Below are 26,621 nucleotides of genomic sequence, written 5' to 3'. Positions count from 1 at the left end.
GCATGTTCTCTCCTCGCGGGTCCCCCGCTCGCCAAGCACCAGAGGGGTCGAGAGCGGGAGCGCTCGGACCACCTGCTCTAAGAACCGAGTCGCAACGTCTGGAAAGTAAAAACCTCGGTTAACTGGGGAATAAAAAGGGAAGATTTTTGACAAAGTGCAGTTCTAAATATACGTTTAAATGAACAAACGAAAGAGAAAGTGAAGTAATGCTGTGGCTCCGACGGGAGCGCCGGGCGGCGCGGGGCGCGGGTCCCCGCGGGGCGGCCGGTCCTTGTCACTGAAAAAAATAGACTCTGGAGAAAAACCCCGCGGCCGCGGCGGCGGGTCCTCGCGCCCGGGCGGCCACGCGCGGCGGGGCTCGGGGTTAGTCATTAAAAAACGTGTCGATTCCGAGCTCGAGTCTCTGGTCTCGAGTAGCTTATCAGACGGGGCGGGCGGGCCGGGCGGCCTAGGGCTCCAGCTCGGCCGCGCTCTCGCCGCCCGCGGGCTCGGGCCGGGCCGCGGCCACAGCTGCTCCTGCAGCTCCTTCACCACCTTCTCCAGGTGCTCCCGGGCCTCGCGCTCCCGCAGCAGGTCGGCGCGCAGCTGCTCGCGGTCGGCCTCCGCGTGCTGCAGCTTCACCTGCAGGTCCTCGATCTGCAAGGGAGGCGGCTCAGCGCGGCCCCGCCCACCCGGACCAGGCCCCGCCCCGCCCGCCCCGCCCCAGGCCAGAGCCCCGCCCCCCGCGGCCCCGCCCCGCGCGCCCCGCCCCACCTGCGCCGAGTACTTGGCGCGCAGCCGGCCGGCCTCGCAGCCCTTGTCGCACACGCGGGCCTGGCGCGCCTGCTCCAGCTCGCGCTTGAGGCGCAGGCGGGCCTCGTTGGCCTCCTTCATCTTCTCGTTCTCGTTCGGCGCGCAGCCGCTCGATCTCCTTGCGCAGGCTGCGCTTGGCCTCCGTGGCCTCCCGCAGCTTCTCCTTCTTGGCCACGCGCAGGAACTCCAGCTCCTGGGCGCAGGGGGGTCAGCGCGCCCGCCCGCGGCCCCCCGCCCCCCCCCCCCGCCCCGCGGCCCCCGGCCCCCCCGCCCCGCGGCCCGGCCCCCGCCCCCCCGCCCCGCCCACCTGGTGCAGGCTGCGCTTGGCCTGCAGCGCGGCGCTCAGCTTCTCCTCCTGCTTCACGCGCATCTTCACCACCTCGTGCAGGAACTTCTCTTTGGCTTCCTTGGTGTCCAGGCCGCCCTCCAGGGCCTGCCGCAGGTGCTCCAGCTCCGCCTCCAGCCCCCCGCTCGGGGCCTCGCCGGGCGCCGCGGCGTCGGGGCCGCGCTGGCCGCGGGCGGGGCGTGCAGGCCCGGGGAGCTCAGGTCCTTGGCGGAGCTGGATGAGGTAAAGGACGGAGACGAGAGCGAGGAGAGGGACGAGGTGACTGCGGAGAGACGCGGCGGTCAGCGCGGTGGCCCGGGGCGGGGCGGGGCCGCGAGGGGGGCGGGTTCAGAGGGGGCGGGGCCGGGGCGCGGGCCGCGAGGGGGCGGGGCCGCGAGGAGGCGGGCTCAGAGGGGGCGGGGCCGCGAGGGGCGGGGCCAGGGAGGGCGGGCCCGCGAGGGGCGGGGCGGGGCGGGGCGGGGCGCGGCTCACAGTCCTCTCTGCTCTCCACTTCCACCTCCGCCTCCGAGTCCTTGTCGTCCTCTGGGGCCGCGCCGGGCGCCGCGCTCTCCGGGGCTGCGGGGGTGTCCGCGGCCAGCTTCCGCTTCCTGGGCTGGACGCACGGGGGCAGCGGCTCGGGGGGCCGGGCGCCGAGGGTGCTGCGGGGCGGGCTGCCCGCCACCTTCTGCGGGGCGGGGGGTGCCAGCGCCACGTTGGGGGCCACGCCCGTCTCGAAGCTCTTGTAGGAGTAGAAGCTGCGGGGCGAGGGCAGGTGTCGGGGTGCAGGCCCGTGCCAGGCCCCACCAAAGGCGCTGAGCCGGAAACGCTCCAGCCGATGGCCCCGGGAGCGCCACGGCCAGGGCCGCTACTCCCCGGGGAGCCGCCGGCTCCGGCCGCCACGGCCCCTCGCCCTCCCGGCCCGAGGCGCCCTGTGAGGGCAAGCGCAGGGCCCCTCCTGAGCGTCGGCGGGGTGGGGTACGCCGCACCCACCAAATCCCACAGAGCGGCGAGGTAGACCGGCCTCCTCCGCTGCCGGGCACTCACCTGTCTCGGATCAGGGCCGGGAGGTGCGGGGAGAGCTCCTTGTCGCCGCCCGTGGACACCGCGGGGGACCAGGGCCGGAAGGCAGAGAGGCGCGGGCGCGGGTGTGCACAGCCCAAGCTCTGCGGGGAGTGGGCACGGGTCAGCAGGCCTGGCGCCGGCCCCCACTACCCCCCCACCCCCACCCCCGCAGGCACCTTGGAGGAGCCGGCGAGGGTCCGCAGCCAGCCGGACTGCTTGTCCTTCTCCGCAGACGTGGGGGGCTGGGAGGGGGCGTCGTCTGTTTTCCTTATGGAAGCTGGGGGCTCGAGGAGACCTGTGAGGGACGGGGTCCGTGCAGGCTGCGCCAAGCAGGGTCTTCCAGCAGCACACGCCACGTGCACGAGGCCCTCTGGCGTACAGCGCCGCACCCAGCATCCGGGCCGCGCCCCGCCCGCCCCACCGCCCTGCCCGCCGCAGCAGCAGGGGCTCTAGGCTGGCCCCAGGGCCACTGGCTCAGCAGGGACTCGAGAGCACCGGCTCTTGCCCACACAGACGCTGCCCCGCTGGCGGGATCTGGACTCCCGGCGCTCCCCACGGGCGGGCCCGTCCCCCCAGACCCTCTGGCCGGCAGACGCTCCTCTGGGCCTCGGCACACCTGCTCCCTGGACCAGCGTGTCTGTCGCCAGGGAAGGCACAGAGGCCCACAGCCGGGGATGGGGACTGAGACGAGACCAGTGGGGCCCTGGCCGGACTCGCCGCACGGAAGAGGCTGCTGGAGGGCCTGGCCGCGTCCCACAGCCGCGGGCCTACAGCCCCCAGGACAGAGAACAGCCCTGTGGGCGCCCGACCTGCTCAGCAGAGTAGCTACCGGCCAGCAGTCCTCGAGCGCCGGCCACACACCGAAGAGGCACCCAGGCCGCCCGCGGGGCCCTGCCCCCGCCCCCCACAAGCCTGGAGACTGCCTCCCTGAGAGCCAGATGCAGAGCCAGGCAGGCGGCCCGAGCTGGGCGGAGCCACCGGCAGTGTTCTGGGGTGACCGACACGCTCCTGAACCGGACGGCGCCCGGGGCCGCGGTCAGACCCCACGCGCGCTCCCAGGAAGGCAAGCTTCGGGATGTGGCTCACGTCTGGCAAGTGGCCACCGAGACCACACACTCAAGGCACGTTGATCCTTGAGAGCTTAGGAGCTTCGCGGTTTGGCGCTCCAAGGGGCTGGGGCATCACGGCCTAGGGGGCTTTGTCTCTGCCCAGGCTCACCCTGCCTAGGCCGCGGGAACACGGGGGGAACACGGGAGGACCCGTGGCCCAGACCCTGGCCCGAGCAGCGTCTGCAGGAACGCATGGGCCCCCGGCCCAGCCCGGCAGGCGTCTGCCCAAAGCACACGGAGGCAGTGAGACATGCAGGCCGAGACCAGGCAGGGCCTTACGGGATTACAACGGTTCTCCGGAAATGACCACGTGGGGACCAGCGGAAGACGGAGGAGCCGTGGCGGGGGTGGGCGAGGACGGGCCTCGGCCTGCGGGGACAGGTCACTGCAGTGCCGGCGCTGAGCTATGGGCCCGGGGGCTCGGCCTCACCCCGCTGGGCGCCGTCCACCCGTGCACGTGGTGCAGGCCCTGGGCTCCTCAGATGCCCTCCCTGCCCATCCGGGCAGCTGGAGGATGTGGGGCGGGGGCGCCAGGAGCCAGGGCAGGTGCAGACACGAGGAGGAAGGCGGCGGGCCACCTGGACACCCACCCCAGAGCCCCCTGGGCCCACGCGGACGTGACTCTGGACGCCCGCACAGCCCCCCACCCCCCGCCTGCGGAGCTGGAGCCGGCAGAGCTATTTTTGTGAGCACCATTAATACGTCCACGTGGTGGCTCACGTTCCGTGCGATGCCCACATTAACCTATTTTCTGATTATTGTGGTGCAGAGGAAGCAGATTCAATTTGCAAGACAACCCCAAACCCCAAAATGAAGTGAAAATAGCAGCTCAAAAGATTCCCTTTGATTCCCACTAAATAGGTCACCTCTCCTGTCGCCTCCAGCCCGCAGAAGAGGAAGCGGAGGCAGACCTGGGGCGGGGGCTCAAGGGCGGGACGTCCGGCCGGGGGCTCTGGGCGCCCACTTGCCCTCCTGGCCAGGCCTCCAGGCCCACACGGCCCAGGGCCCAGGACAGGCTCTCCCCTCACCTCTCTGTGCAGCTGCCCGGGGGCGGGGCCTGGCCCCTCCCCACACTGCTCTTGGGATTGGGCGGGAGCAGGTGCCCTGCACCTGCTCCCACCTCCACGCATGGGTGTGAAGCCCACCCGGCACGGGGCAGCTGCGTGCAGTCCTGGGAGGCTGCCTGACGGAGGCGCCGGAGCTGACTCTGCTGCCAGGCCCTGCCCAGGGCACCTGAGAACACACCGCGTGTCCCGGGGAGTCACCGAGAGGGGCCCTCAGCCCACCCTCCCCTGCTGCGAGAGGGACCACCGTGGGGCAGGCCCAGGCCTGGAAAGACGGCCCCCACGGGCCTCACAGGACAGCGAGGGGGGAATGGGCCTCGGGGGGGCGCAACGGGTCCTCAGAGGCAGCCGGGAGCCCACCTCAGGGGAGCAGTGCAGGCAGGTGACCGAGGACCTGGGGGCCCAGGTCAGAGCCCTGGTTCCTGAAGGGGCGACGGCAGGGCTGCCTGGCTTTCCTCAAGCCCCGAGGATGGGGACCCGACGGGTGCTAGGGTGTCCCTGGCCAGAGTCCCGGGTGCCTCACCCCCCACAGCGCCCCAGGAGCCCCACTCCCAGGCCGCAAGCGACCCTCTCGGTGGGCAGGCGTGACCCTGGCCATGCCTGGGGCAGCAGAGACTCCCCGAGGGGGGAGAAGGGCCTGCCGGGGTGGACAGGGGCTGGGGACACGGAGCCGCCGCACGGGGCAGGCCCGTCCTCTGGTCTGTTGGAAGCAAACCTCGCAGCCGCCATCGAAAGCCGCAAGCCCCCTGCACGGGGGGGGGGACGGGCACCTGCAAGCCATATGGGCAGCAGGCCCCACCCCCAGGGCTCAAAACCCAGACAGCAACGAGTTTCTGGCCCCCAAATGAGATTGTAAAACGCAACGACACCCCACTTCTTTCGGCACCAGAGAGGCTGCCCTGGGGGTGCACTTGTACAGAGGCACGCGTGGCCGCAGCCCCAGTGGTCCCTAGCCTGCGGCCGCCGCGGCACCTGCCCCATGCGCCCAGCCCGGACACGGGAGGGACGCGGCCCCTGATGCCCTGCCGGACACGGGAGGCCCGGGGCCCGGGGGTCCCTGCCGTGGAGGCCGCGGGGAGCTGGTGGCGAGAGCCGTGGGGCAGGCGGAGGCCGGGCTCAGACCAGCAGCAGCCCTGCCCCAGCCCGGGGGGCCCAGCAGGCAGGGAGAGCTGCAGGGGCACCGGCCGTGTCTGCCCCGCGCCCAGCCGCGGGACCCAGCACTTTCACCCGCTTCTGCCGGAAGCCAGGAGGCCGCCCACAGGCCAGGGGCTGTTCTGCTTCCTGGCGCCTCCCGCCGCCGCCGCCTCCTGGGGGGGCTGCGGGCTGTTTTCTCTCCATAGAAACAGACACAACACAGCGCGGCCGCCGGCCGCTGGGGCGGGACAGGGGCGCCGTCCAGAGGCAGCAGCTGAGGGATGGCAGGCGGCTCCAGGCGCCCCGAGACCAGCCCTGTCTTCAGTGTGGGGCCCTGAGCTCGAGCCCCGTTCCCAGCACCAAATCCCCCCACAAGCGGGGCCATCTGAATGAAGGGTCAGGACGGAGCAAGGCCGCCCTGAAAGTGACAAAACGCCACCCACAAAACACCAGGCCCACGGGCCCAGGGCCTGGACGGGTGGCTGTGCGGACCATGCTGAGCCCGGGAGCTGGCCCGGGCACCCCAGAGAGCCCACACCAGCTCCCCCACCTGGCAAAGGGCCCCAGGGCTCTGCCACAGCCTCCACACTCAAGCCACCCAGGACGGACCTCGTGCCCAGTGGTGCCCGCTCCCTGGATGGCAGGCCTGGCCACCCCCTCTGGTCCAGCATCCAGCACCAACCCCAGTCGCCACCAGCTGCCCCACCCCAGGGCCCCCAGCCCAGGACCTGACCATGGCCAATGCCAAGACTGCCCAGTGTCCATCCCCCTGCCGGCCCCAGTGGCCACCAAAAAGGGGGGGCTTCTGGGAGACCCCCAGGAAGAGCAGCCTCATGGGAAGCTGAGGACAGGTGCCCATGCCGCCTCTGGGCGGAGGAGGCCTGGGGTAAAGGGCTGAGGGCAGGGCCAGGGTTTGGTCAAGGGAGGTCTCCTCGGTTCTGTCCGGTGCTGGAACCAGCCCTGAGGGTCCGTCCAGTGCTGGCAGCTGCCGGGGGCCGCAGCGCCCTCCCCAGAAGGGCCCGGGTCCCGCGGGAGGCAGGGCCCCGCTTCCGCAGCAACCACGGCAGCTCCCCTGAGGCCTCGGGGAGCTGCTGGGGCCAGGCCGAGCGCCCGGCCAGCGGGTGGGGTGGCCAGTGGCATAGGGCCGCGGTGCCACCTCACCTGGCTACGCCCACAGGGCCCTGCTCAGCAGCAGGTGGGCGGCGGAGAGGCCCGGGCCACGCCGAGCCGTGGGGTCCGAGCCGCGACATGCTCCCCAGTGCAGGAAGACTAGGGCAGTGACTCCGGGCACCGGGGAGGGGAGGGGGGTGTCACAGCATCGAGACACCAAGGTCTGAACTGCGGTGCCCCTCTGGCACCTGCGGGAGACCTTGCCGTGTGGTCATCGCCCTGCACCGTCCCTGAGGGGAGCAGTGAAGGCCGGAACCACACGATGCCGGCAACTACACCAGGGGGCGGCCTGGGAACCCCCACTTCAGAACCAAGGAGGATACCTTCGAAGGCCAAGAGGGGGAGGCCACCGCCAGCGCCTCCAACACCAGGGGCGGTGGCCGGCGCAGGCCCAGGACCGCTGCGGGCACTGTCGGAAGCGGGGCTCTGGCCCGCAGGCCTCTCTCTCCCGTCCGTTGTCAGCCAGGGTCCCAGGCCAGACGCGGCCCTGCCAGAGGCCACCCCAGGGCCCCAGCGGCTTCCCATCCCCCCGTCTCCCTGCGGCAGCTCGGCGCGTGCACCAACCACCACGGCCGAGGGCAGCCTGACGGGGCAGCACACGGGCAGGCTGACCACCCAGCAGGGCCCCCCCACCCCCAAGCGGCGTTCTCGGACTGGGTCCACGGGAGGTCTGGTTGGAAACCAGCCCAAACGCCAAAGAGAACGTCCTGCCCCAGCCCGCCCCACCCACCCCACGCCCCGGCTGGGGGCTCTCGTGTCGAGGCTGCTGCAGCCTCCCCCGTCCCCCGCCCCACCAACCCGGAGGCCCTCGTCGACGGCAGGCGCGGCGTCTGTGTGAGGGCGAGGGGTCGTGAGAACACAGGGGACGGCCATAAAGATCAGGGCAGTGACCTTTTGACGGCCTCTTTACAGGGCCCGGGCCTGGAGCGCCAGTGAGGGGGGCTGGGCCCACCAGCCAGGCTGAGCCTCCTGCCCAGCCCCCGCCCAGCCCGCCAACCGCTGGCCTGCACCTGCCGGGGCCAGTGCCCAGCAGAGGAGGAGGGAGGCAAAGGCAGGCGCCCCCACCCCCCGCGCTCTCCTGCCCGGCTACGCGAGTGGACACCCGGGCTGCTGGGTCCCCTCCCAGGACACAGCACCCAGGAGTCCTGGCCAGGAGCCTCCTCCCTTGCCTCGGCCCCTCCAGCCACCAGCACGGAGCCACCAGAGCCCAAGGGTCAGCCAGCACCGGGGCCTCTGGGGCTGCGCCCGGCCAGGCCTCCCAGGTGGGGCCAAGGCCCTCGAGTGGGGGGAGCCCAGCCATCGGCGCCAGGCAGGGCCAGCACACCCCGGACGGCCGGCCCCACGTGAGGCTCGTGGGCGCTCAGGCCGCAGGCAGAGCCGGTGCAGCCCGCCCTCGGGGAGGCCCCTCCAGCCTCCCCACTCCCGGCAGACCTGCGGGGAAGAAGCCCCGGGACATGTGAAAGGCTGGTCTCCAGGCGCCCCCAGCACCCGCCACGCTGGAGCCCCGGCCCCAGGAGCGCGGACAGCCTGACCTTTCCACCCCGGCGCAGACGCGGGACAAAGGGCCACAGAGGTGTCTGGGGTGGAGGCGGCCCCCCACGTCTGCAGCCGGCCCCGCCACCGCCTCCAAAAATGTGGATTGCCTGTTTTACAATCACCAGATGGCGGCCTGGGCCTGCAGGCCTCGTCGCCCAGTGACCGCCTGACCCTCGTAAACGGGCAGAGCCCAGACCCGCGGCCACACCCCGCCCCCTTGGGGCTGGTGCTGGTCAGCAGCGCCGCATCCAGCCAGGGTGTCAGACGCAGTGGCCGATACCCCCCCTTGTGAGCCACTCGGCAGGGCTGGGAGGCAGCAGAGGCAGGCGCAGGGCCAGGGCGCCAGCTGCACCCCACGCAGTCACACCCAGACACTCCACGGGGCCACCGAGGACCGGGCACGTGCACCCTGGGCCGGGCGCCATGCAGCGCTCACAGGTCACTGCCGCAGGGGGAGGAGTGGGGAACAGGCCAGCCCGCAGAGCCCCCCGCCCGCCCCTGCAGCACTAAGGGCCTGGGGCCGGGCCACCTGGAGGCAGAGCCCTGACCAGCCTGGTGTGTCCCAGCAGGTGCCAGGTGCAGGCGGGGGCCCTCCCTGGGGGGAAGCCCCTCTGCCCGGGCCCTGCCGTGCCCACCTCTCACACCAGCACCTTCCATGGACCGCCGGATCCCCACAGTCCCTGGTCAAACCCACAGGCATCGGCCGGATGCTACCGTACCCCCCTACCCCTCAAGCGGGACCCCCTCGTCTGCAGGCGCCAAGCCTGAGTCCGCCTCGGTGCACGCCGCCCCCATCAGCCCACAGGCGGGGTGCGGAGTCCCCGGAGGTGGCCGCCCAGCCCGTCCCCACGGCCAGGCCCGCCGCAGCTGCCGAGCTGAATAGTCAGAATCACGGCACTTTGTTCACATTCAATCCCGGCTGAAATTGAAAAGGCGGTAATGAAGACGCTAAGATGAATTTAATGCAGGCAGAATTATTGCAGAAAGGAAAACACCCACTCACAATGGCCAAGCCAGCGCCAGCACGCACACTCAGCACATTCTCAGGCCGCTACCTGCCCCCCCGCCCCCCTCCCCGCCATAGCGGAGGCGCCTCTGCAGGGACAGGACAGCCCCGTGCGGGTCTGGGGCCCAGTGCCTGTCTCGGGCGCCCGGCTGGGGGACATGGCAGGGAGCAGCCCCGGGAGGCGGCCGGACCGAGCAAACCCCAGGCGAGCTCCGAAGATGAGCCTGGGGATGGCTGAGGGGCCATCCCAAGATGGTCCAGGGAGCGCGCCCAGCGAGGCCCCCAAGATCTCAAGGCTCCAGTGCAGGGCGCGAAAGCATCTGCACAGCCAAGGCCCAAAGTGAGTGTTTAAAAAAAAAAAAAAAGAGAAGCACCCCCATGGTGGGGAGGAGCTGCTTCAAAAGGCCTTCTGTGCAGGTCAACAGGGGTGCCCAGGGCCTCCCTGTGGTGCAAGGGGTTGAGACGCAACCTATGAAGCTGTCGGCAGCCTCTGCAGCACGAGTTCGATTCCCAGCCAGGGAGCTCCCCACAGGGCGCGGCGGACCCCTCCTGTCTCCCCGCTGCTCCCCTCGGCAGTGGATTTCAGCCAGTCGGCCTGTTCTGTTCCCCACTCTCTCTGGTGAATCCTCTCACCCCCGCACATTTAGCCTGTACCCCAGTTCTTGTATGAATGAATAAATCTTAAAAAAAAAACAAAAAACAAGAGTGCCCAAAGGAGAAAAAAGCGCAAAAACAAAGTTCTCAGAAACAGGCCAATTTCCCCCCAAAGTGAACAAAAACCATAAACTTGAAAAGTGCAAAAAAAGCTCAGACCTGGGCAATCTAAAGAAACGGAGCGCAAACCACGTCACAATCACAAGGCTCAAAACCCGGGACAGAGCCAAAATGATAACGACCCCAAGAGGAAGAAGGGTCAGCAGAGAAACATCCCTGAATGGAAGGAAAACACCGCCAGCCAGAATCCTATACCCACGGGAAATGTCTTTCAAAAGCAACGACTCTGTTGACACCCCAGAACCTGTCACGGGCAGACGCCCACGCAGGAGGGACATTCGAGGGCCGCCTCCAGGCACCAGACAGACGGCAGCGGGAAGCCCGGTCAGCGGGAGCGGACAAGCACGAGGGGAACTGGCCGGTGCGGGGACACGGCAGGGCTTTCTCTAGAAACAACTATTTGGTCAAAAAGGACTTGCAGCACAGGGAGAAGCAAGCCACAGAGCCCCGGGACGCGGGCGAGGAAGTGCGGGTCCGCAGCGCGGTTCCAACGCTCCAGCGTCAGGGGACTGCGGAGCGCGGGGAGCCCGGGGGGCAAAGGAAGCGATGAAACCCCAGAGAGAAGGCGGCGAAAACAGGCGCGGGACAAGCTGTGGCGGGGCCGCGCGGGGTGCGCGTCTGGGCGCGGGGAGATGCCAGCTCCGCGATGACGCCGCACGTCACTGCGGCCAACAGCTGCCCCGAGGCAGAGGCGAGCAGCGAGCACACAGGCCGGGCGCAGCCCGGACCAGGCCCGTTTCAAACAGAGACACTGGCAGGTGCGAGCGGCGAGAGACAGACACATCCCCACGGCAGGCGGGGCTGGGCGGCGACGCTGCGGCCGCAAAGGAGATTTCAGAGCAAAGACCACGGCCAGGGACGCTGACCAGCGGGATTTCACAGCTGCTCAAGGGTAAAGCGATTAAAGAGAAAACCCGCTCAGGGCCTCCCTGCGGGCGCAGCGCCGCCACGCCAGCCCCAGTCCCTGCCGCCTGAGTCCATCCCCGCCAGGGAGCCACCCGCATGGCGCGGCAGCCCTCTCCTGTCTCCCCGCCGCTCCCCGCCGCAGTGCGTTTCAGTTACTCTGCCTGCTCTGCTCCCCGCTCTGTCTCCGGTGAATCCTCTCACTCCCCACACCTCTGGCCTGCACCCCAGTTCTTACATGCATAAGCAAATAAAATAACTAAAAAAAAGGGGGACGCGTATCAGTACGTGCTGTGACGAGCAGCGTGATCGCTGAGGTTTCATCTGGCCGCCAGCTCCTGCTCCCAGAAGGGAGGGGTCTGGAGAACCCCAAATACTGGCAACTAGTGCACTCACGCAGCCGGGCGGGCCCGCAGAGAGCCAAGGAGGAAGCAGAACCGCTTGATTCACGTGAACCCAAGGAAGGATCCCAAAGTATTCTGACCTGGAAACACGGAAACGCAACGTGTCGGGACCCGTGGGCGCCGGGGTCGGGAGCCCCAGGCTGACCGCCCGCACCGGGACCTCAAGAGGCTTCAAGGGACTCGGCCTTTCACCCGAGAGAGCAGGCGCGTGCCCGACCCCCAGCGAGCCAGGGAGAGGAGAGCAACGCCAGAGCACACGTCCCGAAACACAACAGAAGGGAAGAGAGTCAACGGAAGGAGAGCCGGCACCCCGGGGCCCCGGCCCGACCCCCACGGCGCTGGCCAGCACCACGGCCAAGCCCAGCAGCTCGCAGCAACGGGCAGTTCCATCAGACGCCTTCACGGGGCTTTTTGAAATTTTAGGAAGAGGGACCCCCCTCCCCAAGTGATCACAGGGCCCGCAGCCACGCCACAGCCAAAGCCCCGCGGCAGCACCCCGTGTGGACAGCACGCCACGTGACTATGCAGCAGGCCGCGAACAGACCCTCAGGAAACCCCAGTTGACATTGTACAGGGAGGGCGTCCTTCCCCGTGGCCGGGGAAGGCTGCTCAGGACTCCTCGCACACGAACAAGCACAACAGGAGCGGCCTGTTTCCCTCACCTCCCCAGCGCAGGGAGAGTCTCAGAGAAGCAGCCCCTCCGGGCCATCAGCTGCAGGGCGGCCCTCGGTCTCGGCGACCACCTAAAACCCGGCAATACAGGCTCCCAGGCCCGCGCCCACTCACGGCACACAGGCCCCTGGCACGCCAGCCAGCCCAGCCCAGGGCAGGGAGGGGCGGCGCCTGTCTGGAGAACCAGGGGCCTGAGGATGGCTGCGTGAACCCAGGAGGCTGCAGGGAGCGCGAGGCAAACCCAAGGGGCTGATGACGAGACCCGGCGGCACCGGAGAGGAAAGACGGGCGTGGACGTGGTCCAATAAACTGGGCAGAAGGCACCGGAGACCCACGCTGGGTGCCGTGAAGTGGGGCGTCGCGTCCGACAAGAAACTCGGTATTGCTGAGACACCCACTCTCCCCGAACTGGCCTCAGACCCGATCCAGCACTAGTGACGCCTTCAGCGAGACTTTACTCATAAAAACAGATAAGCTACCTCTAAAAAGCAAACGGAAAAACACAAAAAACAAAAAACAAAGAACCTGGAATAGCAGCGGCCCAACGAGAAATGGGGGGGCTGGTGTCCCCGGCACGGGAGTGGCAGAGCACGGGGGCAGTTGGTGTTAGCACAGGGTGAGGCTGGGCCGCACCCCACAGACCCATGCGAACAGCCGACCGAGGGGCAGCGCCAAGGTGGCCAGCAGAGAGCGTGTCCGTGGTGACGGTGCAGACAGACACTGGACCCCCAACATGACGCCCGGGACACGCGCTTTCCACCGCACCCCAGGACTCCATGTGGACCAGCCATGCAGCGTGAGACTGCAGCTGTAAGGCTTCCCAGGGAAAACCTGGAGATAATCCTCGTATTTGGGGTTAGAAAAAGATTTCTCAGTTAAAACACCACAAGCCCAGCCCCACGGAACAAGCCGTCTGGTGGTAAAGGGCCTCGCGTGAGCAGCAAGACACAGCCGTGGCACGTTGCCAGGGCACAGCGCGGGCCCCGGCCTACAGGAGGCACTTGGCGGGAGAGTCAGCGCAAGAAGGACCCCAGCGCCACCACCCAGGATGCCCGGCGCCACACAGACACACCCACGCCCGTGAGGACGGCCGCGGCGGGGCCCTCCACACCAGCCAGGGCAGCGCGGCGTGGAGCAGCCCCCCGAAGACAGCCCAGGCCCGAAAGTGCACATGCACACGCCCAGGCTGGCCACGCCAGCTGCCCGAGGGAACAAAGCGTGTGTGTCGCCACACACAACCCGGGCTGCGCGCAGCAGCTCCATCCGCAACGGCCAAGAGCGGGAAACGCTCCAAGTGAATGGCCATGGCCAGCAGGTGAGCGGACAAACAAGCTATGGTCCGTCCACACGACGGGACATTTCCCAGAAGTTAAAAAAAAATGACAGCGAGTCACACAGAAGAACCTGAAAATAATCACGCTGCCGGAAGAGGCCAGGCCCGATACAGACCTCGCCAGCAGCAAGCGGAGCCGCCCCTGCGCAGAGGAAGGGGCGGGGAGGCGGAGGGCGGGCCCTGGGGCCGGACAGCTCGCAGGTTCCTTATCTCCACCGAGCTGGGAGTTCCACGTGTGCACACAACATCAAAGTTATCACACTGTACATTTTAAATACCCTCGCTTATTATGTTAATTACACCTAAAATCACCCAACAGCAATTACCCCACCTGGGCCCTTTCCACTCCAGGAGTCATGTCTCCACAGCTTCAAACAATCTCCACTGGTCAATGACAAACGTGACCCAGTAGCACGAGGCCACAGTCTCTAACATGGCTGATCCCCAAAGACAGCCTTTCCAACCTGAAGAGAGTCACAGAGAGCTGCAGCGCTGCATTCAGGCCATTTCTCCAGACTGGGACTCAGCAAGCCTCACCTCTAAGGGGCCAAATCACAAGTGTGTGTGTGAGTCACATGCTCACACTGGCGGTAACAGACTGCTGCTGCAGCTTTGCAGAAACAGCCATGGACACAGTGAGCCAAAGTGGGTGCACCTGCGAGCCAATAAAACTTTATTTAGAGAAGCTAAGGGCCAAATATAAGAAGATGTGACACAGTAACACATACGGACCAAGTGACGGAGCATCAGAAAACAAAGCAGTTATTGACGGGACTAGCGTGACCCTGACAACACCACGGTAACAGTAGGGAATTGCAACACCTCACAACTACAGACAGATCAAAAAGACAGGCTATGTCAGGAACAGACGGTACGTCAGGAAACAATAGCCTTAAATGATGAGCTAAATCAGATGGGCCTAACCAACATTTACAGGACACTTCTCCTGCCAAACAGTAAGATTTACACTTTACAGTCTCAGGAAGAGACCCACATACTGGGACACAAATCAAGTATCAATAAACTTACGGAATCAGCCACAAAAAGAAAACCGGAAAAATCTCAAACATGAGATGAAACAACACGCTTCTCGATAATCACTGGGCCAAGGAGAAAACGAAAGCAGAAAAATAAATATCTAGCAACAATCAAAATGAAGATGTAAGTGACCAGAATCTATGAGATAAGCAAAACCACCTTAGCAAGGGCTATGAAGGGGGCCTCCCTGGGGGCGCAGGGGTTAGTCTCAGCACTATGAAGCTATCACCGGCCACACGGCGCAGCAGACCTGTCCTGCCTCCCCAGTGTTCCCCCTCAGCAGTGGATTTCAGTCAATCCACCTGCTCTGCTCCCCAATCTGTCTCTGGGGAGCCCTCTCACCTCTCCCCACACCTCTGGCCTGCACCCCACCTCTTGAGTGCATAAACAAATTTGAGGGGAAAAAAAGCTAAGAGGGAAGGCCTCCCTGGTGGCGCAAGGGGTTAAGACGCAACCTATGAAGCTGTCTGCAGCCTCTGCAGCACTAGTTCGGTCCCCGGCCAAGGAGCTGCCCACATGGCGCAGCAGACCTCTCCTGTCTCCCCACTGCTCCCCTCAGCAGTGTACTTCGGTCAATCTGCCTGATCTGCTCCCCGCTCTGTCTGTGCTCTGTCTCTGAATCCTCTCACTCCCCATACCTCTGCCTGTACCCCAGTTCTTGTATACATGAATAAGTAAATCTTAAAAAAAAAAGCTAAGAGGGCCTCCCCTGGTGGCGCAACGGTTGAGCACTGGGCTGTGAAGCTGCCCACAGCCTCTGCAGCGCAGGTTGGATCCCTGGCCACCGGGCGAGGGTCCCACATGGCGCGCAGACCTCTGCTGCCGCCCGCTGCTCTTCTCAAGCACTGTATTTCATCAGTCTGCCTGTTCTCTTCTCTGCTCTGGCTCTGGTGAATTCTCTCACCCTCCCACGCTTCTGACTGCACCAGTGCTTGTACAAATAAATAAATCTTAAAAAAAAAAGTTTTTTCAAAAAAAACCTAAGAAAATACAACGGGTCTATACGAACAAACAAAAAACTCAACTTAAATTACATTTAAAGCAAAGTGTACAAGTGAATAGAAGAAAAGGAATGACAAGAATTAACATTGAAGTGCACGAAGCAAAGACCACAGAGACAATGTGGAGGACGGCTGGAGGAGCTGGTCTCTACACACGACGAGGCAACAGGCTCCCGCCACCCCCAGAGAAGGGAAGAGAACGCGTCAGTCAGCAAAGCCAGGAAGCGGAGAAAGTACAACAGACGCTACAGAAACAGAGTGGCTCATAAAGACTGGTCTGAAGGACGACGCGCCAAGAGTGTGACGATCTGGAAAAACGGATAAATTTTAAGACTAACGGTTTCCAGAGACGAAACCAAGAAGACACAGGAAATCTAGACAAACCAATCACAAGTAGGGAAAGAGACACAGTCACCAAAAGGCTCCCAAGAAACACAAGTCCAGGACCATGCGGAGCGCCAGACACCAAGGGATGACGGAAGTCTATTCTGTTCAAACGCTTCTGCACGCGCAAAATGTGAGGCCTGGGGCCTCCCCTGGTGGCGCAGCGGTTGAGCGCTGGGCTGTGAAGCTGCCTGCAGCCGCTGCAGTGCCGGTTCGATCCCCAGCCTCCTGCGAGGGTCCCACATGGTGTGACAGACCTCTCCTGCCGCGTCCGCTGCTCCCCTCAGCAGTGTACTTCGTCAGTCTGCCTGTTCTGCTCCCCGCTCTGGCTCTGGTGAATTCTCTCACCCTCCCCTGCTTCTGACTATACCCAGTGCTTGTATAAATAAATCTTAAAAAAAAAAAAAATCGAGGCCTCAGAGCACCATCCCTGATCTGACATCTCCCCACCACCACAGCCAGAAGGCGCAGCAGGAAAAGGACACCACAGCAGCAGCAGGGCAAGGTCCACAGGCCAGACAGCACAGGTTGCATGCCACGGCCAAGCGGGCACCATGGGGCGGGGGCAGGTCCCGAAAGCCCCTGACGCCCACCCGGCCGCCCTGTCACCAGCAACCACAGCGGCGCCCCAGACATCCGGTGGTGACGAGCCACCTGCCACAAGCCCAGGCTGGCACGGGCTCCACCGCGAGCAAGTAGAGGCTTTTCCTACACGCGCGGTGAAGAAGGAGACATCGCCTTCGCTGTCTCGCGGGCCGAGCACTGCGGCCTGGGTGCGCAGGCGGGGAGAACAAGGCTGGCACGGTCTGCAGGGGACGTCAGGGCCCCAGGCCCCAGCAAGCCACGAGGAGGGATGAATGAGGGGGCCCCAGTGTGGGTGGGGACTGTCCTCACACACCCTTCCCTGGCACCCACAGCACCGGCCGGAGACGCAGGAGCGGGGCTGCGCCTGGGCCACCGGACAGGACAACACCCAGGCCGCAGGCTCTGCAGCCCGGTGGGGCATGGTGCCTCCCTCAAAAGTCCGGGGTCCAAGCGGAAGAACCACTGGCCCAGAAACCCAGCCGGGGACGGGAGAACCCCAAGTTGGGAGCCACTGGGGAGGTGACCCCCACTCAGCCGTGGCCTCCACCGCCAAGCAGGAGGTGGCCAGCATGGTACCCCGCCAGAACCCCAGGGAAGCAGGAAGGACAGTGGATGCGAAACCAAGGAGGGGACTCAGGGAAGGTGGGAGCACTGCACCCTAGGCCACCTCACAGGCTGGGTGGGGAGACCCAGGGCACGAGGGTCAGAGGACAGACGAGGGAGGAGCAGCCTCGGGGGAGCAGCCGCCTCCACTGGCACAGCCGGGAGGCGTGGCCCTGGCCAGGTGTGTTTCCAAACTGAAGAGAAAAGGACAATTTTCAGCGCCCCTGCCCCCATCCAACCCGCCCCAAAGCAGCCGGCGTCTGCCGGAGCCATGCGCCTGCCCCAGGCCTGCAGGACACCGGCCGAGGACAGGTAGCAGCACCCGGGCCAGAGGGCGACGTCCCACCTGCCCCCTGGCACCGCACGACGGCCAGAGGCAGGCATGTGGCCTGCAGAAGGGGCCAAGGCTGCACGCCCTCCCGGTGGGGACACGGTGTCCCCGCAACACAGGACCCCAGCGAGGCCACAGTCCCCGGGTTGAGGCCGGCGGGGACAGGCACTGAGGAGCGACAACCACCACGGAGGCAGAGCTGACCGTGTGGCTGCCCTGCCCAGCTCCAGCTCTCCCCAAAAGCCGCCTTGCACCCCACCACGGCACGCCAGCAGCCCACAGCCAGAGCTGTAGCAGGACGCCGCCACCGCACGGCACCGGGAGCGCCCCCAGCCTGGCCCAGGGTGGAAGCCGCTCGGCCGAGGAGGGCGCCCCCACCCCGAAACTCCGAGGACACCCACCCACGGCAGGACCAGAGGCCCAGGCCAGACAAGCCACCTGCCCCCCGTCCCTGCTGGAGGCGGCCGAGCCATGGCAGCAGGGCAGTGGCCCCCGTCCCACCAGCACCCGCCGGCGCCCCTCCCGCCAGCCCCGGCTGTGGGGACCGCCGCGCCACAGGCAGCCCCTCGGGCCCGGGAGAGCAGCGGGCAGGCTGGGACCACCGCGGGCACTGCCGGGGCGGCTCTGGAGAACCAGGATCCAACAAGCCAAACCCGCCCTGCTCGGACACCGGCCTCTCCCTTTCACAGAGGAGGAAACTGAGGCCCCGGGGCGGGGAGGCGGGGGGGGGGGGGGGGGGGTGTCTGACCCTCACCCAGTGGGAGGGCGGGCTGGACCAGCGTGACTCTGCAGCCCCCACCAGCTACTAACCCCCACACTGGAAACGCTGTGACTCTCAGGCGCCATCTGCACAGAGAAGGGGGGGCCGCGGGGTAAACCCCAGCCAGGGACAAAGATCTGAGCACGGGTGGGCAAGGCCTCTGGGGTCTCCACTTTCTTTTTTTAACCCAAAGACAAAAGCCAGCCCGCCTGTGCCTCCAGGCAGGCCTTCCCTCGGAACCCCCAGGTCACCCCAGCATCACCCCACGCAGGCAGGGCAGGATTTGCAAAACAAAAAGCAAAGACCCTCCTTTCAAGAGCACGCCCTGGCTCTCATTAATATTCGGGAGCGGACACAAAGCCCGACAAAAGAGCAGAGGGTCACCATGGCCAGGAACCCGCCCCTGGGGTCCTGTGTGCGCCTGACGAGGGGCCAGGAGAGGCCATTTGGAAACCAAACAGCAGAAACGCGGCTGGCTGCTGAGAACTCCGGCTGGGCCCACGCCTCCCAGGGCCCACGCTGGCCAGGGCGGCTGTCCAGTCCCAGGGCGGGTCCTTTGGGACCACAGGGAAGGGAGGTGGACACCCCCCGAGAGTCTGGCCCCAGGCAGGCACGGCCCTCCAGGAGGACCCCATCCCCAAGGAGGACGACCCTGGATGGGGCGGGCCAGGGGCAGCCCCACACCCTCCAATGGCCACAGAACCTGGGCCCAAGATCCTCACGCAGCTCCCGGGACCACAGCCCTGGAGAGCCAGGGCTCCCCCTCGGGGCGGAGGGGGGGTGGACGCAGACGTGCTGGGGGCAGGAGGGCCGCAGGTCTCCGGGGTGCGGTCCAGGGCGGCGCGGGCTGGCCGGGAAAAGCTGCCGCCACCCCCGTGCACCCAAAGGCCTCCAGGAGGAGCAGAAACGCCAAGGCCTGAGGCCTGGTGCCCCATGGCCGAGAGGGCACGGGGGACCCGGCAGGGGGCCCTTGAGATGCGGGGCGCAGCAGCCCCACTTCTGGGTGCGCGCCCAGCACCAGCAGAAATGGGCCCCAGTGGCGGCTCAGACCAGTTCCCTTCCCAGAAGCCAGGAGGCCCAAGTGCAGGCGCAGGGACGCGGGGGGCAGGAGGGCCGAGCACCCCAGGCTGCCTCGGAGAAGAGGGACCAGAGGCGGAGGGGCCAACACAGGGGACGGTGGGCTGGAGGCGCCGTGGGGGACGTGCGCACACGTGCCCGCGGGCCGCTACACGGGAGGCGGCGCCGTGAGCCCGGAAAGGGCAGAAGGGAGCCGGCGGGAGATGGAAGAGCGGGCCGGGCGCCTTCCAAGTTGGCAAAGCTGATGCCCAAAGACAGGACCCCAGCAAGGCCGCGGGGGCAGGGCGGGCAGCCTGGAGGGAGAATGCTGGGCACTGACTGGTCCCTTGGTGTCTGGGCCGGAGCGTCCAATGACCGCCTCACCTTCCCGGGCTCAGGCCCCCAGCGCTGGGGCCGACCCCGGGCAGCCAGTCCCCAAGGGCAGCGCTGGGCGGCCTCCGCCTCAGAAACCCCCTTCACCGGGCTCTGCCCACCCGAGGCCACAGACAGGACAGCAGCTGGGGCCGCGTGGGCAGCCACCCTGGAGGGCAGAGAGCACTTCTCACCACGCAAGACGCACAGCCGCCCTTGGCCGGGCCACCAGGAGGCCCCGAAGCCTGCGCGTGAGATGCTGCCTCTCTCGCACCTCCGAGGCCAGCAGCCGCCCAACACACGCCGCCGGCCTTCGGCACGGAGCGCTCGAGACACACACGAGGCTGTGCACGCACACAGACCCGCGCGCGCCCTCCACGCGGGAGGCCCTGGCCTGGGCCCGGGGCGGCGGCGGCCCTGTGGCTGGGACCTGCTCGCGCGTGCGCTGGACAAACGCCGAAATGCTTACGCGTGAGAGGAAGTGACGCCCGGGATCTGATGGAGCAAGAATTGCAGTCCCCTCAAAAAAAGGCGGGAGTCAGAGAACACAGAATCAGCGGGGCCGCCCGGACGTCCTCACGGGTGCAGAGATGCGGGGCCCCGTACCGGCCCGGGGGGGCGCCGGCCAGGGAGGCCGCCTCCAGGCTTTTGCTCTCTGCACACCTCGTGGACTGGGTAGAGCCGGCCGCCAGGGCAGTGTCTCCCGAGCACCTGGCACCCCAGCGTCCATGCCAAGGGCAGACCGGGAGGCCGGGACACGGGGCAGCAGCTGCCCTCAGCCCAGGGCCCCGCACAAGGCGACGCCGGGAAAAGGTGTGCCCCAAATTATGAGTCACGGGGCTGACGCGGGAAGAGCAGGCGCTCGGCAACCGCATGCCCCAGCAGGCCCGAGAGTGGAGGAGCATCACGCCGTGAGCCCCCACCGCCAGCGCCCTCAGCGGGGAGGCCGCCCCAGACAGGTGACAGAGGGGCCTGGGCTTCGCCCTGGGCGCCCGCCAGGCCGCCAGCGCTGGGGTCCCCGCTGTGCTCCGGCAGGAGACCCCGGGACAAGCAGCGGTACGGGTCCACCCCACAAGCGGCTTGTGCCACCGCCCGCATCCAGGCCTCGCCTGTGTGTCCCGGGGGGACTCCCGCGGCCGGCGGGTGACTTCAGCGTCAAGAGCTTCATGAATTGGGACAAACCCGGCAAGGGTCAGGCGCGCCGGGCGACACTACTGCACACGAGGATGTAAAAAAAAAATCACAGTTTTGATAGTTCTGCAAAAAAAAACTTAGCAAATTTACAACAAAACTGTCAAGTAATTAAGGCAAGGCACTTCACACATGAACTTAAACTGCTAATTAAAATCCCCTCGCTTAATTGACTACATTTGCATATCATTCAACTAGGGAGCACAATTTTTTTAATGGTTTGGGCAACGCGGTAGTAACGGGGTGGGGGGGGTGGCAGGTGAGGGGCCGTGAGGCCCAGGCCCAGCAGGTGCGGGACGGGGCTCCGGGGACCGGGCTCCCTCTCCCCAGCGGCCCGGCCGAGCCCGCCGGGTCCTGGGTCCTACGCAGAGGACCAGAGGACATGCTCCTCCCCACCCTTCCTGGGTAGCGGCCAGACGACCTCAGGGTGCACGAGGCACTCTCGCCCCCTCCCCCCTCCCTGCGGGGCAGGCCCTGGCCCTTTCTGCACAGCTGGACGGCAGTCCCGGCCCAGAGGCCTGCCTGCAGCAACAGCCACGCCCCGCCCTGTCCCCACGGCCCGGGGCTGAGAAGCCATGGACGGGGCGCCCTGAGGACAAGACACGAGCAGCACCCGCCTGCAGCTCCCCACGCAGCTGCCTCCTCTGCCCCGGGGCCCAAGCCACTGACGGGCTCGGGCTGGCACGCAAGGGACCCTGCGGCCACCACGCCCAAGAAAGCCCACGCCGCCCTGCGCCCGCCCGCCGACTCGCACAGGACAAGCTGCCCGGTGCTGGGCCCACTCAGCAGGGCAGACCCCGCCTCCCAGAGCGCCCCCACCCTGCTCCACGGAGCCCTGGGGCGCCCAGGCCCCAGACAGCAGCCGCAGCAGACGCAACAGCCCCGGGCGCAGGAACAAGTCAGTCTCGCCCCCAGCCCACAGGTCCCGGGCACAGCAGCGCTGTCAGCACACGACTGTCACCCCACACCACCCCACACACGGCCCAGGGCTGGACCCCCGCTGGCCTCCAGGCACACGGACCCCTCCCGACCTGGGCTCCAGCCCCGGTCAGCGACGTCCCTCAGCCGCGGCCGGCAGATCCCAGGTCAGCGGACCCCAGCACCTGTCGGGCCCAACAAGGAGGGGGCAGGGCCCAGAATCACCGGCAGGCATCTGTCTGGGCCCGGAACTGGGGCCCCAGGGCCTCCCCGCTGACAGCACGACCACAAACACACAGCCAGGCCGCGTGAGGCCCTGGGGACAGCGGCCCAGACCTCCCGGACTCGGCTGCCGTCTCCCGCCGCGGGCCCCAGAGACTGAGCGCAGGGGGGACAGGAGCACCTTGCAGCCACCCGGCGTCCCGGCACAGCCAGACCCCCCACCAGAGGCTCCTTTTGTCCCCCAAAGTCGCACTGAAGTCTCAGGCCCAGGCGGCATCTCCTCTCGGTGAAGCAGCAGCTCTGGGGGCAGTGAGGACGCCCTGGCGGCACGGGCCGGGGGTGCGGACCGTCCTCACGCTGCGGGGGGCCCCCACAACCTAACCCTCCACTGTCCGCTCACTGGCGCCGGGTTGGGGGGGACCACGGGCCCTGGCCCAGCTGGCTCCGAGTGTGGCCACCGGGAGGGCCCCTCCCAGGCAAGCCCCCCCACCCCCACCCTCCTCTGTGGCCGGGGCCCCTGCCGGGCCCAACCCCCACCCAGCACCCCCGCCGTCGCCCCGGTAACCGGGCCGAGGCCCCCCAGGTGGGAAGCGTGGTCTCCCGGGCCGGAGGACATAGCTGGGCCTCTGTATTTTGACTCAAAACAAAGACACTTTTTAAAAACATTTCAGTTGGAACTTGCATAATTCGCCAGTGGAGAAACCCGCCCGCTTTCGCAATCCTTAGAAAGAGACACATTATTGCTGCTTGTGTAACAGTCCCCAGGCCGCAGTGGCCGCGGCGGGGACACCTCCGCCCGCCCGCCAGACAGCCGGGCCCCGGAAACGCCGCCCGGCAGCGGCCGCTTCCCCCAGACTTCCTGCGCGACCGCCCGCCGCTCCGCAGACTCCGCGACAGCAGCCCCGAGGCGGCGAGGCGCTGGCTGCGCTGGCGGGGCCTGGGGCCTGGGGCCTGGGGCCTGGGGGGCGGGAGGGCCCTGCAGAAGGGAGGCTGGCTCGCCCCCAGGAGCGCCGCCCCAACCGTCTGAGAAGACCCCGGCCCGCGGCCAGACCCCAACCTCCCGCACAGGGCCCGGTCCGGCCGCCCCGGAGCCTCGTCACGGTCCAGAACCGGGAATTCACCGCCAGAGTCGACAGAGAGTCAGAGAGGCGACAGAGAGACAACCGCCCTCCGGCCGGGCCCGGGCCTGACGGCGCCGGCACATGCAGATGCCCCGGACAGCGGCCCCGCCTGCGCCGCCTCGGGAACTCGGGCAGCCCGCGGGGCCGGCAGACAGGTGCAAGCGCCCGGAAAGCCAGCGTGCGCGAGCGCGAGGACGGGGTGCCTGAACCACACCATCTTCTGCCGAGGCGCCAGGGAGCCCCGGGACACCAGCCCCACCCTGACCGGGACACCCTGCCGCCCCGTGGAGACCGGCAGCCCTGTGCCCACTAGAAAAGCCACCCCGGCGGTCCCGGCACCTGGGATGAGCCGAGGGGTGGCACCAGGCCGTGTGGGCAGGAGGGCAGGGAAGGCATGGCCCCCTGCGGCACAGTGCACCCACCAGTGACGCCCGGCGAGAGGTGGCACAGCCAGGTGGGGCCCCTGCGGGGCTCCCCAGGGCGGCGCCACAGAACACCCAAGGACAGCGGTCACAGAAGCTCGGCCGCAGCCTGGGCGGCTGTGAACCAGTCCAGGGCACGTCCCCTGTACCCCTTGGCGTTGGGTTGTCCCCGAGTAACGCTACCGCTCTGCAAATGTAGATGCCCCACCTCCCCAAGGCTCGCAGCTTGAAAAATAGGAGCCGCCCCATGTTCCAGGTCCCACTGGTGCAGCCACGGGAGCCACAGGCTGAGCAGGGCAAGCCGTGGTAGCGAGGCCCCAGCTGTCGACGTCAAAAAAGTCACCCGCTTGGCCGGGGGCGGGACAGGCCCACCACGATGTCCTCAGGGGCCCTGGGCAGCACCCTAGCCGCCGACACCAGGACCCGTGCCCCAAGAGAGCCGTATCCCACAGAGAGGGGCAGCGACCCGTCCTCTGCTCCCTGCCGTCCATGCCCCCCCCCGACGCTACGCAAGCCGCAGAGCAGCGCAAATGCCTCGGCCAGATCCCCGACAAGCTGGCGCTGGGGGTGGGAGGAGCGAACGGGCAGCAGCGCTGCGGGGGTCTCCCCAGGGAGCTCCACCCAGACCTGGCTGTGCAGCAGCGAGCGGACGCCCACCCTGAGGCGCAGCCGCCCCTTCTCAAGGCGCCCACAGGGTACAGACGCCCCGGCAGTGCTGCGAGAATGAGGGGGCCGCAAGCCCCAGGACTCCCCGCTGGGGTGGGCAATGCCCGGAACAGCTGAGAGAGCGGGGTGCAGCATGCGAGGCGGCACGTCCCAGCAAGGGGCCCCCAGCACAGGCCTCGAGACCCCGGCCTCCCCGAGGAGCGCGTCCCCCGGTCAGCGCTCCGGACGCTGATTTCCGAGCGAGATCCGGAGCAGCGCAGATGGTGGCGCAGGCGAGAGTGAAGCCGGCCACCCGCTATGACCACCCCGCCGCCTCCCCAAGCAGCCCCAAGTTCAGAGGGGCCGCCCGGAACCTAGGCCTGCAGGGGCGGGCAGGCGGGGGGGGGGCAGTCAGGCCTCAGCCGGGGCCGGGTCTGCCGTGTGTCGAGGTCAGCCTGGCCTCCGGCCAAGCCCAGCAGACCACACACACGTGACCCCAGTCCACGCGGACACCCGGACGCCCCGTGCGCCCAGAGCAGCCGGCCCAGGCGGGAAGGGCCCGGTTCGCAGGCCCCCGTCATGCCCCCTTGACGCCCCTTCCCGAAATGAAGGGCCGCCAAGCCGCTGGGGTCGGCGCCCCCACCCCACGAGGCCACAGACCCCTCCTCTGCCCTGCCCGTCAGGCCACGGCCTGCTGGCACCTGCCGCCCGCCCCGCCTGCTCAGCCCCTCGCTCGAGCACACAAGGCACCCCGAGCAGGCGACAGCTTCCCTCCCAGCCCCTCCCCCAGACTCTGACACGCTGCTGGAGGGGCGCCCAGAGAAAGCGGGGCGGCGCATCTATTCACAGATTCGGGAAAAAAAAGTTTGATGCAATAGCTGAATTAATCAGGCCTCCCAGAGCAGGGCCGGCAGGCAGGCAGCGCCGGCGAGCAGCGGCTCCCGGGCCGGCGTCTAGAAGCAGCGCCAGACGCGGGGTGGGGGGTGGTTGGGCCGGGGGTGCTGGCGAGGACCCCGCGGTGGTGCGGACAGCCACGGCCGGCGCGGCCTGCAGGGACTCAGACGCCGGCTGGCCAGCGGGAGCCGGACAGAGGCCCGCCGGCCCCAGCGGGCCGGAAAGGGTGCGTCCAACACAAATCACGGGCCGCGGGCCACACCGGAGCCCCCGGAGCCCTCGCCCTGCCCAGGGGACTCCGGGATGAGCCCCTACCAGGCGTCGGGAGCAGAGAGGGACTGCGGGTCGTGTGTCCCCCACGCCTGGACACCCGGCTTCAGTCCCGGGTCGCCTCCATGGACTTCCAGCACCAACGGGCCTGCCGGGCTGGGCTCTGGGTGCCGAGAATGTGGGCAGCACCCCCGGGTCCCGCCAGCTGGCCTGGCAGCTCGAGGTGAGGGCCGTGCCCTTCACCCCTGGTTGGCCCGACAACTCTAGGGCCCAGGGCCCCACAGAAGTCTGGGCCTGTGGGCCTAGCGGGCCCGGGAGGAGCACCTGGGCCCGGAGGCCGGCCGGTCGGGGCACGGTGGGCCTCGTAAGCTGCCCCCCGACCTCCACCCAGCCCGAGGCCCTCGGCAGAGAACCCCGCGGCCCCAGCGGGGTCGTGCCCCTCCCCCGCGTTTCCCAGCACCCAGAGGAAAGCCCGAGCCCGGGGGAGGCCCGGCCCGGCCCCCCCACCGCCGCCCCGCCAGACGCCGGCCCCGGGCGCGCCGCCGCGGACACTCACCCGGGGCACCCGCCGCTTGTACTTGTTGGCGTAGTCGAACTTCTCCTTCATGTCGTCCAGGCAGCGGCCGAGCCGCGCCTGCTCCTCCTTGCCCGCGTAGTCCTGGCTCAGCAGGATGTAGGCCCGCCAGTTGGCCGAGTCGAAGCCCCAGTGGCAGGTCCGGTTCTCCAGGGCCTTGTGCGAGTGCACCACGAACTTGTGCGGCGGGTACATGAGGCGGCAGTCCAGGCACTGGATGCAGGCGGCGCTGGGGCTGCTGTACAGCTCGGGCACCAGCAGCCCCTTGCACTTGCCGAAGCACTCGTGGTACACGCGCACGCTGCGCTCGCTGAGCTCCAGGCCCAGCGCCAGGCCGGCCGCCAGCTCCTTCTTGCAGGGCGGCGGGTAGGCGCCCCCGTACAGCAGCGCGTTGCACAGGCGCTCGGCGTCCGTCTTGGTGATGAGCCCGCACGAGGGCGCGGAGAAGGGCAGGATGCCCATGACTTTGAGGATCTCCAGCTGGTCGGCCGTGCAGCGCGAGCAGTAGATGTGCAGCTCGTCGCACACCGCGTTGATCTGCTGCAGCGAGAAGTCGCGCAGCACCGAGTTGAGGATCTGCGGCAGGCACAGGCGCTTCTCGCCGCCCACCACGAAGCACGAGATGGTCTCGCCCTCCAGCACGGTCTCGCAGCGCTCGGTGGAGCGGTCGGACGGCATGAAGAAGGGCCCGGGCAGCACGGGCGGCGGGGCTGCAGCGCGGGCAGGTGCAGCACGGGCGGCGGCTCGGCGGCCGCGGGCACCGGCGCGGGCACCGCGGGCGCGCCCGGCTCCTTGGCGCCCTCCTTCTTGTAGGCCTCCTGCGCCCAGCGCGCCGAGAAGGCGGCCGGGCCGCCCAGCGAGCTCATGGAGCTCAGGTGGAACTGCTCCAGCGTCTTCTGCAGCCCGGGGTGCGGCTGGAAGCCGCCGCGGCCGCCCGCCGCCGCCTCCAT

The 26,621-nt window shown here is 67.8% G+C and overlaps 1 protein-coding gene across 1 annotated transcript; it reads right to left on the bottom strand.

Moving 5' to 3' along the window:
* Positions 1 to 448: 448 nt before the first annotated feature.
* SKI (SKI proto-oncogene) lies at positions 449 to 26,621 on the bottom strand. The gene is given in 11 exon segments (XM_037499323.1): positions 449 to 495; positions 498 to 636; positions 754 to 876; positions 878 to 985; positions 1,100 to 1,293; positions 1,296 to 1,400; positions 1,610 to 1,872; positions 2,162 to 2,280; positions 2,356 to 2,474; positions 25,650 to 26,381; positions 26,384 to 26,621. Coding segments are annotated over 11 exon segments (2,187 nt in total).

The sequence above is a fragment of the Talpa occidentalis genome, unplaced genomic scaffold (assembly GCF_014898055.3).
Source record: "Talpa occidentalis isolate TD23 unplaced genomic scaffold, MPIMG_talOcc4v2.1 talOcc4.9, whole genome shotgun sequence".
In the NCBI taxonomy this organism is placed as follows: domain Eukaryota; kingdom Metazoa; phylum Chordata; class Mammalia; order Eulipotyphla; family Talpidae; genus Talpa; species Talpa occidentalis.
Note: the sequence above shows the minus strand (reverse complement) of the source record. Positions and strands in the feature narration are given on the sequence as shown.